The sequence below is a fragment of the Amblyomma americanum genome, chromosome 8 (assembly GCF_052857255.1).
Source record: "Amblyomma americanum isolate KBUSLIRL-KWMA chromosome 8, ASM5285725v1, whole genome shotgun sequence".
Taxonomy (NCBI): Eukaryota; Metazoa; Arthropoda; class Arachnida; order Ixodida; family Ixodidae; genus Amblyomma; species Amblyomma americanum.
The window spans coordinates 162,452,348-162,464,568 of record NC_135504.1 but is presented as its reverse complement, the minus strand read 5'-3'; the positions used below and the strand labels follow the sequence as shown (position 1 = coordinate 162,464,568).

Here is a 12,221-nt window from a genome sequence, read left to right as displayed (position 1 = left end):
TTCTAGTGTCCACGCCATATTATACTGTGCAGGTAGTGGCAAAATGCGTAGACCAACCCATCTACGATCTCATCTTGGGAAACATTACGGGTGCAAGAAGTGTCGAAGAGCCCGATCCCGAGTAGAGGATGCTCGACGTTGAAGAACATCCAAAGAAGGAAAGGCCCACGACAGCTCTGACAGGTGCAGTCAGTTTCTCGTCGGCAGTGGGGACAAGAGCTCAAGCGACAGCCCGAGAAACGCAGCGTTCTCTCTCTACTCCTGTTACGATGTGCCTTAGCGTAACACAAGGCGAAATTGCAATTAGGCAAAAAGAAGAACCGAGCCTGAAGACCTGCGTCGAAAGAGTCGGGGAAAAAGTGAAAAGAAAGAAGAGTCGCACGTCCTTCGAATGCAGTTTACCCTGTCCGTGCTCATACCACTACATTTCCGAAATCATTTATTATGTAAACAGCCTATGACTGGTATGGCCTTCCGATCGATGTGGCGACCATTGTCAACGCTCAACTCTTGGTGTCTTTCATTTCCACGGATAATGTTTAATGCCGTTCTTTACCCTACTCCTCATATAACGTCTCCTGAAGGGACCTTCGAGGTACAATAAGTAAGTAAATAAAAAATAAATGAAAACATCATGCATGGCAGTTTACCATTTTCCCTCCAGAGAAAAGTATACAAAGGGTGTGTACCGGTACTCACTTGCGGGGCACAAGCGTGGAGGCTAAAAAAAGGTTTCGGCTTAACTTAAGCACAGCGCAGCTAGCCATGGAAAGAAAAATGATAGGTGTAACGTTAAGAGACCGGAAGCGGGCAGAGTGGGTGAGGGAACAAACGCGGGTTAATGACATGCTAGTCAAAATCAAGAGGCAGAAATGCGCTTGGGCAAGGCATGTAATGCAAAGGCGAGACAAACGCTGGTCCTTAAGGATAACGGCGTGGATTCCAAGAGAAAGGAAGCGTAGCAGGGGGCAGCAGAAAGTTTGTTGGGCGGATGCGACTAAGTTTGCAGTCGTACGGTGGCCGCAGCTGGCAAAGGACAGGGTTGATTGGAGAGACATAGGAGAGGTCTTTGCCCTGCAGTGGGTGTAGTGAGGCTGATGATGATGATGAAGTACGAAAATGGAGCAATGACTGGTTAATGACACTTAACACGAGTAAATGCAATCGCATGTCTTTCCAAAGTCGCCGTGGCCCTCTCATGTCGCGGCCTTGTCAACGAAACAAATTCTTCTTGGTCATGACGAAATGTGGAATACGCGTATTTCAAACATTATATCATCCGCGAAGAAAACACTTGGGTGTTTAAGGCGTCATCTCCGCTCTGCCCGCTCAGCATGTGGAAGTCACCGGATACAAATCCCTCTTTTTCCTTGTGTTGTTGGTGTCATGTCGTCTTCGCTTCTGTGGTTGTCCTTAACTAGCCCAGTACCATGTTTTATTGCAGTACAAATCACTAGTTAGATCAAATTTAGATTAAGGATCTGCCATCTGATCTCCGAAACAAGCATATCTCAGTAACTCAAGTAGAAGCAGCTCAAAACCGAGCAACTAGATTCATCGTTTCCTCGTACTCTTTGATATTGTAGAGTGATGGCAAGCGAGGGGACGCGACGACATGATGACAGATGAAAATATGATTTAATGGCTGCGGGCCTAACGCGAGCGCTCCGTCCCGCGACACTGCCCCCTTCTTCGTCTTCGTAACATTACCCGGGTCCTCCGAGCGATCGTCCCGATCGATTGCGTCAATTCTGATTTGTGAGGTGACGATGACCATGGCCAGAAAAGATAGAAGAAGATGAAAGGCTTGCCACAAAGATGAAGGGAATGATCTGATGAACGGTTGCCTCAGAGCTTCAGGTCCAGCGGTCGGTCGACCAGAGTCGAACTCAATGGTTAAGGAATCACCGGACAGTTTGGGCGGGGGTGCGTCTTGGTTCGGGTCGTCGTCGGGTCATAGTACGTCTGGTCCTAGTAGTCGCGTCTTGTGGCCGGGGCTGGGGACGGGGTGGGGAAAAGCCACTGGTCGCGTCTGGTCAGGTCTGGCCGGGCGGCGGAGTCCAGGTCCCCTTGGCCGACGACGAAGGCGAGCAGAAGGCGGCGATGCGCCAGGGACCAAGATGACGATGCGTACCCCGCACCTCGCACCAAATGTAGAGTGATGGCAAGCGAGGGGACGCGACGACATGATGACAGATGAAAATATGATTTAATGGCTGCGGGCCTAGCGCGAGCGCTCCATCCCGCGACACTGCCCCCTTCTTCGTCTTCGTAACAATATCATCATCATCATCATCATAATCATCATCATAATCATCATCAGCATCATCATCAGCCTAACTACCCCACTGCATGGCAAAGGCCTCTCGCATGTCTCCCCAATTAACCTTGTTATTTGCCAGCTGCGCCCACCCTACGTCCGCAAACTTCTTAATCTCATCCACCCACTTAACCTTCTGCCGCCCCTGCTACGCTTGCTTTCTTTTAGAATCTTCGTACTTTTTTTGATAGCATATCGTCTTTATAGTCGCAGTCGAACCTACCTACCCTTGCTCATCATCGCCACTTTGCTAGTTTATGTTTGTTTATTGAGCTCTATTACTTTGTACAACGTCAGGAAGCTTACATCGCGCACCCGCACCACGCATCCCCGATCGTACCGGTTTTCAGCATCAAGTATCGTGACCTCGTGCCCACACAACTTCATTAGAGAGTTTTAGTTTCACGTACGTAGAGGGTTCACGTGCGCAAACGTGAGAAGTCTACGTAGCCTGCACGCAGGTGGTTTGAAACCCTTATAGTTACACGTACGCGAAACACGCCGCGCGTTACGCCTAGCGCCATCTACTAAAAAACACAGACACTGGTTGTAGCCAAAATCATCCAAGACAAGTCATTAAGCGAAGTCATTCATAGCGAGACCGTTGCTATGACGACGACCAACGCTACTTCGTCAGGCAATATAAAAAGCTTCCATAACTTCGCGTGTTAATTTCCGACATAACAATAAATTAACACGCGAAGTTATGGAAGCTTTTTATATTTACCACAACGGCGCAAAATGTATCAGCAGCCCTTCCATAACGTTATCCGAGAGGGAATTGAGCTATCTAACCTCCCACGTGCCTTCCAGATAACTTTTTGTTGATTGATAAGTAAATCAGTGTTTGTATTTATATGCTTTTCGTTCTTCAATAAAAAAACAGTTGATAGTCAGCGCCTGTTTGTGCTAGTCCTTCGTCTTGTGTCCCGTTCGTGTTGCGCTATGAGCGAAAATGTCACGGTGGAGGACGACGAGATCATGGTGTCCTTTGATGTGAAGTCACTGTTCACCAGCGTACCCGTGGATCTGGCTGTGGAGGTGTGCCGCTCAGCGCTGCAGAATGACAACGGATTGTGTGAAAGAACCACTATCGAAGCATCGGATCTTCTGAAGCTGTTGCAGTTCATGGCACCGCTATGGGAGCAGCTATGTCGGTAACAACTGCAAACCTTACCATGGAAGCAATAGAAGCCCGCGCACTGGCTACCTTCGAACCGCACCCACAGGTTTTTGTACGTTACGTCGATTATTGCTTCTGTATTATCAAAAAAGAAGAGTTAGGTGCTTTGACAGATCACATCAATTGCATGGAAGATTCCATTCAGTTCACTGTAGAGGAGGAGACTGCCCGCTGTCTTCCTATCCTGAACGTTTTGGTTGAACGCCGTGGCAACCGACTCTCTTTCAAAGTTTATAGAAAGGAAACCCACACAGGCCGGTACCTTCATTTTAATTCTGTTCACCCGGTTTGTCACAAACGCTGCGTCGTGGCTTTCCTCGTCCGATGTGCCAAAAACATCTGCCCGAGGCCAGAAGATCGGTCGGCTGACCTACGCCAAGTGCGCCAAGAACTGAGTGAATGCGGCTACCCCAAGCACTTCGTGGATTCCGTCCTTCAACGGTCATCGCGCCCATCTGAACCAGTTAGTCCTCCTTGCCGAGCGCGAGCCGCTATCCCTTATGTGCCGGGCGTAAGCGAGTCTTTGGCTCGCGTTCTGCGCACTTACGGTATGCACGTCGCTCACGTTCCCGCCTGCAAGCTGAGGCACAAGCTGGTGGCAGTTAAAGACAAGATAAAGGAAGAGAAGTTTCCTGGCGTCATCTATAAGATTCCCTGCGCAGACTGCGACTACTGCTATATCCGCGAGAGCGGGAATTTCGAAAGGCGATTGAGGGACCACAAGAACGACGTAAGGAACAAGAAGGTTGCATCTAACGCACTCGCGGAACACGTGGAAGCCGCGTCGCACAATATAGCCTGGGAAGAAGCATCAATAATCGCAATAGAAAAGAACTGGCTGTCACGTCGACATCTGGAATCACTGATAATCCAAACTACAGAAAAAACCCTTAACCACAACGCAGGAAATCTCCCGCCAACGTACGCAAGATGCTTGGGGCGATTACTGCGACGCACTTAAGCTTGGTGCTTTGGGCTTTCCGCCCAGTGATCAAGGCTTCCGTATGGAAGCCGAAACGTCTTTGTTTTAACAACCTTTGCTCGGCGTTCCTTTCTTTATACATGAATAAATATGGCATGAGGTCACTAACGAAAACACACACACAAACAACTTGACACGAAAACAAGAGATGCTTCGCTAAGTAAAAACTGAGATTATATTAAGTCAGTGCTGATTAGTAGCCTTCTGTTGTCTTTTTAAATTTCTTCTTAGGAAGCTCAAACATGACACTTAAAGATGGGTTATTGAGAACGACTGAAATCTGGTAAACGAGCTTTTCTTTGCCGTAATTTGTCCTCGTTTTGAGGACCAAGTTTTCATGTTGCCGAAGGGTGTATTTCGTAGGAGGGCGGTTACGACAAATGGAATACAAAACGATTACGATGGATGCACTGTAGCAGGCGAAATATGTAAACTGATTTCCTTTAAGTAATTTATGCTTGTTTATGCTTATGAAGAAAGTTCAAACTTCCGTCCTTAGTAAATAATATCCAAAAATCTTCCACGTATCTAAACACTTTAAAGACATGCCTAGACGGGAAAACTTGATATAAAACTTGATCCATTTTAGAAAGAAAAAAAATTACACAATACCGGCGCCACATAAGATCCTATATATATGCCAGCTTTCTGCAGAAAACACTGCCGGTCAAATGTTAAGTCTATTGCATGTACAACTCTAAAAGGGTTAAAAAATTGTCAGTGGAAACTCCCACAGTTTTCTGAAAGGAAATAGAATTGTTTTTTTTTTCTATACACTCTCGGACTGCAGCCAACAGGGCCTTGTGGGGAAGAGAGTAAAATAAATTCAACACATCCACCGAAAAGGCGCGCCCCACATCACATTTCGATATCAGGAACTCACAAACTTCGTCACATTTTTTTTTCTAAGAAATGGGTCACCTATTTCAAGTTTACTTAAATGCTCCAACAAGAACTGGCTTAGCTCCTTCTGCCACGCCCATTTTTCCGTGACTATTGTTCTAAAAGGCAAACCTTGATTATGAGTTTCTACTGAAAAGAAAGCTTTCAGAGCATTATTTTCCCATTTTCCTATGTGTTTGCCAAGACGCCCCAAACCAAACTGCTCACATAGTGCAACAGCTCTGTTCTAGAAGAATTTTTGGCCCGTGAAGAGGTCAGCTTCCCAAATGACTGAGCAACTGTGGGTCTGCATGCTAGACAAATTGCTGAAGGAAAGAAGTAAGAGACGAACCACATGAATGAGGGTGGGTTGGTTGTTGAGGGAGACATTCATCTGCCCGACGAGGTATCATCTGTTTTGGAAAAGGGACCAAAGTATGGACTTGAACCGCGAGTGCCATCGCATGAGCTGCTTGCTGTCAATCGACGAATTGCCGGCAAGGCTGTATCAGAGGAGCAAGAGATGTGCCTAACTGAAGGCGTCAATTGCCTTCTCAAGTTCGGCAACCGGGTACGTTCACGTCACAAGGGAACTTCAACCGGGTACATTGTGACATACTTCAGAAATAACAACCTAAAGCTCTTAAAACCCGATAAGAAGGGTGGTTTTGTTGTGTCATCTTAAGATGTGTTCTGGGACAGAGCTGCGCAGGCACTACACGACAATTTTGTTTGTGTCAAAGTTAAAGCAACTAGAGCTAAGAACAGAGCTGTTGCACCATGTGAGCAGTTTGGTTTGGGCCGTCTTGGCAAACAGTTAGGAAAATGTAAAAATAATGCTTTGAAAGCTTTCTTTTCAGTAAAAACTCATAAGCAAGGTATGCCTTTTAGAACAATAGTCACAGAAAAATGGTCGCGGCAGAACGAGGTAAGCCAGTTCCTGTTGAAGCATTTAAGCAAATTTGAAATAGGCGACCCATTTCTTACTACGAAATGTGACGAAGTTTGTGACTTCCTCATATCGAAATGTGATGTGGGGCACGCCTTTTTCGTGGATGGGGTGGATTTATTTTACTCTCTTCCTCAAAAGGCCCTGTTTGCTGCAGTCCGCGAGTGAATAGAAAAAAAACGATCCTATTTCCTTTCAGAACAATGTGGGAGTTTCCGTTGATAATTTTTAAACCTTTTAGAGTTTTACTTGCAATCGAGTTTAAAACATTTTACCAGCAGTGTTTTCTGCAGAAAGCCGGCATATGTATAGGATCCTGTCTTGCGGCCGTATTGTGTAATATTTTTCTTTCAAAGATGGATCATGCTTTACATCAGGTTTTACCATAAAGGCATGTTTTGAAAGCGTTTAGATACGAAGACGATTTTTTGATTTTTTTTACTAAGGACGGAAGTTTGAACTTCGATGAGAGAGTGCATGATATTTTAACCTTATTTCCAGAACATGGAAATGGCTTGCCATTCACTCGTGAACTGCCTGATGGTAACTTCGTGCAGTTTCTAGACGTAAATATTGAGTTTTGTGAGGATCTGCTTTGTTGGGGATTTGCTCCTCGTGCAAGAACGGCTCGTGCCGTATGATTCCCCCCATTCGAAGTTGTGTTGATAAAAAGGGGAATTGCTTCACTTTGTCGTAAATCCGCCCACAGGAAATCGTGCCCGCACAGGATGCAGGCTAGCTTTCAGAACCAATTGGCCAGGCTGTCTTCAGCCGGATTCCCTGATTCGGTTCTGACGGCAGTCGCCGAACGACTACAACAAAAAATGAAGGCCATGGCGGTTAGAGCCGGGGAAGATCCCCCTCGGGAAGAGGTGCTGAGACCTGCGGTGGTGCCCGATGTACACAAGATGGCTGTTAGGTTAGAAGCCCACGGCGCCGATGGGTCGTTCCTCCCCCCCCCCCCCCCCCCCTCCCCGCACCTGTTCCCGGGAGCGGTCATCCCCGTAGGAAATAGAGGAATTTACTGAGAGGCGCGACGTCCGCGCGTAGGGTGCCTCGAAGCCGGCTAACCGCATTAATCCTTTCGATAGAAAAGGAACCAGCGAAAATAGACGCAAGACAAGAACAAAGGAGGCACACACCACAACGCTGGACTTACAACTGGTTTATTGCGATGAAAAATCGCTCATTTTAAAGGAATTTCCTGCCTGCGCACCCACCCTACAGACAATACACTTCGCGCACCACATGATGACATGCCTACTATAACGATAAAAACTTGTACTCCTTTTCAGTGATAATCACAGACGGCTCGCTGACGCATTTCTGCTTATTCTTTCTGATCATGAATGCCTCCAATAGCTCACGCTCACGTTTAGATTTCCCCCGCCCGATAATGCTGGCAATGTGAAAACTAGGAGAACATTTGCAGTCCTTTACATGTAAGGCTAGATTGCTGCCTGTGCCTGTGCCCAAAGTTGTGCGATGTTGCCTCAGGCGCTCATTTAAGCATGCTCCAGTTTGGCCTATGTAGATTTTCCCGCATGACAATGGGATTGAATACACCACGCCCACTGCGCATGTGGTGAACATAGTCTGGTGTTTCGTGTTGCAAACACCAGTTCTGCGCATGTCTGCAAAGGTTTGGGCGCACAACCCGGACAGTTTGCAAGGAGCAGAAAATGCCATAGTGACACCAAACTTCTGAGCCACTTTTTTCAGACCATGTGAAGTCTTGTGGAAGTAAGGCATGACTTCCAACTTTCTTGTTGGCACTTCTACTGGCCTGGCATCCTTTGAAGATAACTTCAGTTTTTTCCCCAAAGATTCCGCCACCGCCAGCAAAACCGAGGGAGGAAACCCAGAACATTGTAGCCGTTCAACCTGCTCCGCCAGACTTTGCTGCATCACATGAGGGCAACTCTTCTTTAAGGCATTCAAAAAACATAAGTTTGCAATGCTGCGCTTCACTAACTTTGAATGGGCCGAATCATACGGCAACAGTGCCTTCTTAGACCTGGGCGCATATTTCCAGCACACGTGTTGATTGGGTAAAAAAGTCAATTCTAAATCCAGGAACCTAATGGTCTTGTCAGAAGGAATCTCATGCGTAAAAACCAAGTTCTTAGAACAAGTGCTAAAAATATTTAAAATCTGGTCTGCCACAAGGGTGAACTGGTCAGTTTCGGTTAAGTTCAAAATTACTAAAAAATCGTCAACATATCTAAAAACCCTTACAACACGTGTGTCGTTTAGAGATCTTTGTAGCATCGAGTCAAACTTTGCTAAAAATATGTTGCACAGCACCGGCGCCGGTGCTGTGCAACATATTTTTAGCAGTTTGACTCGATGCTACAAAGATCTCTAAACGACACACGTGTTGTAAGGGTTTTTAGATATGTTGACGATTTTTTAGTAATTTTGAACTTAACCGAAACTGACCAGTTCACCCTTGTGGCAGACCAGATTTTAAATATTTTTAGCACTTGTTCTAAGAACTTGGTTTTTACGCATGAGATTCCTTCTGACAAGACCATTAGGTTCCTGGATTTAGAATTGACTTTTTTACCCAATCAACACGTGTGCTGGAAATATGCGCCCAGGTCTAAGAAGGCACTGTTGCCGTATGATTCGGCCCATTCAAAGTTAGTGAAGCGCAGCATTGCAAACTTATGTTTTTTGAATGCCTTAAAGAAGAGTTGCCCTCATGTGATGCAGCAAAGTCTGGCGGAGCAGGTTGAACGGCTACAATGTTCTGGGTTTCCTCCCTCGGTTTTGCTGGCGGTGGCGGAATCTTTGGGGAAAAAACTGAAGTTATCTTCAAAGGATGCCAGGCCAGTAGAAGTGCCAACAAGAAAGTTGGAAGTCATGCCTTACTTCCACAAGACTTCACATGGTCTGAAAAAAGTGGCTCAGAAGTTTGGTGTCACTATGGCATTTTCTGCTCCTTGCAAACTGTCCGGGTTGTGCGCCCAAACCTTTGCAGACATGCGCAGAACTGGTGTTTGCAACACGAAACACCAGACTATGTTCACCACATGCGCAGTGGGCGTGGTGTATTCAATCCCATTGTCATGCGGGAAAATCTACATAGGCCAAACTGGAGCATGCTTAAATGAGCGCCTGAGGCAACATCGCACAACTTTGGGCACAGGCACAGGCAGCAATCTAGCCTTACATGTAAAGGACTGCAAATGTTCTCCTAGTTTTCACATTGCCAGCATTATCGGGCGGGGCAAATCTAAACGTGAGCGTGAGCTATTGGAGGCATTCATGATCAGAAAGAATAAGCAGAAATGCGTCAGCGAGCCGTCTGTGATTATCACTGAAAAGGAGTACAAGTTTTTATCGTTATAGTAGGCATGTCATCATGTGGTGCGCGAAGTGTATTGTCTGTAGGGTGGGTGCGCAGGCAGGAAATTCCTTTAAAATGAGCGATTTTTCATCGCAATAAACCAGTTGTAAGTCCAGCGTTGTGGTGTGTGCCTCCTTTGTTCTTGTCTTGCGTCTATTTTCGCTGGTTCCTTTTCTATGCAATATGAACCAACTAGCCCAGCAGTTTGCACTCCTAATCCTTTCGACTCTGGCGCTGACTCATCCCCTGCTGACCGGCCGTGCACGGACGCTGCCCACAGCCGTCGGAAAACTGGGAGAAGAACCCCCAACTGCCTGGTCAGAGTCGCTGGGGGCCGACAGCCTTTTCTCGCGGAAGGAATTCCTTTACTGCCAGCGAGACAGCAAAGCCGATGCGTAAGCGCCTCGACAGGTTGCACCTGCAGCCAGCGGTGTACGCGAAACCGCGCGCCCTACGCGTTCCAGGAGGTACGGGCTCCGCTGGGTCGGGATCTGGTGAGCCCTGGGCACCGTCCACATGCGTGTACGGTGCCGTTGCACTTCTATTGGGTCAAATTGGGCGAGAGCTGGTTTTGGTAAAACTCCGCCCAATTATCGAAGGGGTTAAAACTCGCCGCCAACAACGACTTTGAGGAGCGTGCCGAGTCTCAGTCTTGGCCGCTTTTAAATTCCATTTTCTTTAAACTGCCTTGTATTTCAACCGTGTCTTTAATAAATCAGTTTTCTTTGCTAAAAAGTTGAAGCTTCTGCCGCAACCGGCAACGTGTCGCCGGACGAAGACCCGAAGTGCTGTTCGTACCGCTAACCGCCGTATATTTGATCACCGGTCAGCGTGCCATCATCCTTCACCGCTCGATACGAGCAACCGGCCAGCCCAGTCCGGCCATCCCATCACAGAAGGATCGATTGGAACATCTTAACTGGTGCCGTGACCAGGATTGATTGTGGGAAGTTTTAACTATAGCCCACAATTTAAAGAAGGTCGCAAGCAAGCAGAAGGTGCCACTTGTGTTTTCAGCCCCCCAAAAGCTCGGAAGCCATTGCTCGCGTATCGAAAGAATACGTGAAGGTGAAAAAGGATGCGGCACTGAGCATGGGCGACCGTTTATGAAGTGCGCCGAAGGGGTGGTGTATGAAATACCCCTCTCATGCGGTCACTCCTACATAGGGAAAACCGGGCGCTGCGTCAGTGACCGAATTAGGGAACATGACAGAAATGTAGAGCAAGATAAAGAAGGGCCAGACATACCCAAGCATATTAGGTCGTGCCCGGCACGCCCCTGTGAGCCATTTTTTTTTCAGGGGCGCGGAATCTAGCTACCAGTAAAGATACGAAAGCTCTGGAATTGATTGAGGCTTTTTTCATCAGAGAGAAAGGAATCACGTGCGTCAGCGATCCCTCCGTGTCTTTGCATAAGGCTGAAGAGAAATTTTTAACCGGTGCACTTGCATATCGATATTTATCTGATTGTGTTCCTTGCTTCTAAGACTGCTGTATAAGTGTGTGTGGTGTGCCTCCGAATAGAGCAGCTGTAAGTGGCGCTTTGTCCCGTATCCTTCCTTGTGTCTGTGTGTGTTCGTGCCTTTAATACCTAAGATCAGTTGTGACCAATTCTACCAAGAAGGCGTTCTTTTATGCACGTTAAATAATTCAAGAATGCTGATCCATGTCACAGCCCTCCTTCATTCTCGCAGGGAAGAAAAGATAGCCTTACCTTCGACCACCTGCGCCGCCTCGAGAACCGTGTAAGCACTCGCGACGCTCATTGCTCCCAGAAGGCAGAGCGCGACACCAGGGGGACCCATATCGCCTCGCAGCTGGCCAGGAAATTATTGCGCACAATGCCAGGTCTACCCACGCCGAGATTATATAGCGGCAGCGGAGTGTGGCTAGGGCTAGCAGCCAGTTCCTGAGAAACCCGTATGGGTCAAAAGTGCGCGCAAAAGCGCGGGTAACTCGAAAGCGTGAGTAGAATGAAAATTGGTTTTCCGGATGCCCGATCTTTGTAGCTTCTGAAGCTGTGTGGCCGAGTTGTGCGACAACCAAGTTAGAGCTCTAACAGGGCGGGACCTTGAGCAATACGACGAGGAAGCTGGCTCGTCATCAAAGACCTTGTAGCCCCGACAGGCGCCAAAGATCACGCTGCTTGCGGCAGGGTAGACTAGCTAAGGAGGTGAATGTTAGGCGGGAACTGTTTCATCCGCTTAATTAATTATTTTTTTTTTCACGCAGGAGGTTGCGCCAACACAACACTCTTTCGGAGAAAGGCTTGAAGTCAGCGTGCACGCTTCACCCGCTGTGACGCACGCGGTTTTGCCCGTGGAGCAACGAAAAGTAAGGAAGAAATGCGCGGATAGTCCATAAAAAGGCGCAGAAAATAAATATTATCCAGCGTAATAAAGAAGAATCGAATAAATCTTTTTCTTAGAGGTAACCCGAAAATTACAGGGCAAAAAAAAAAAACATTGTGCTTTGTTATTTTTTCTCTTTCTGCAAAAAAGTTTGCTGCCGACCACGGAGGTTCATGCTCTCACTACATCACACCGTTTT

General features: G+C 47.2%; 1 protein-coding gene across 1 annotated transcript in view; it reads right to left on the bottom strand.

The window, feature by feature from the left end:
- Positions 1-11,534, bottom strand: part of LOC144102139 (uncharacterized) — a 119,639-nt gene extending 108,105 nt beyond the window's left edge. Inside the window, exon 1 of the mRNA XM_077635448.1 lies at positions 11,386-11,534. Coding sequence (XP_077491574.1) covers positions 11,386-11,476 — 91 coding nt within the window. The 5' untranslated portion in view covers positions 11,477-11,534. The remainder of the gene's footprint in view (positions 1-11,385) is intronic.
- Positions 11,535-12,221: the final 687 nt, after the last annotated feature.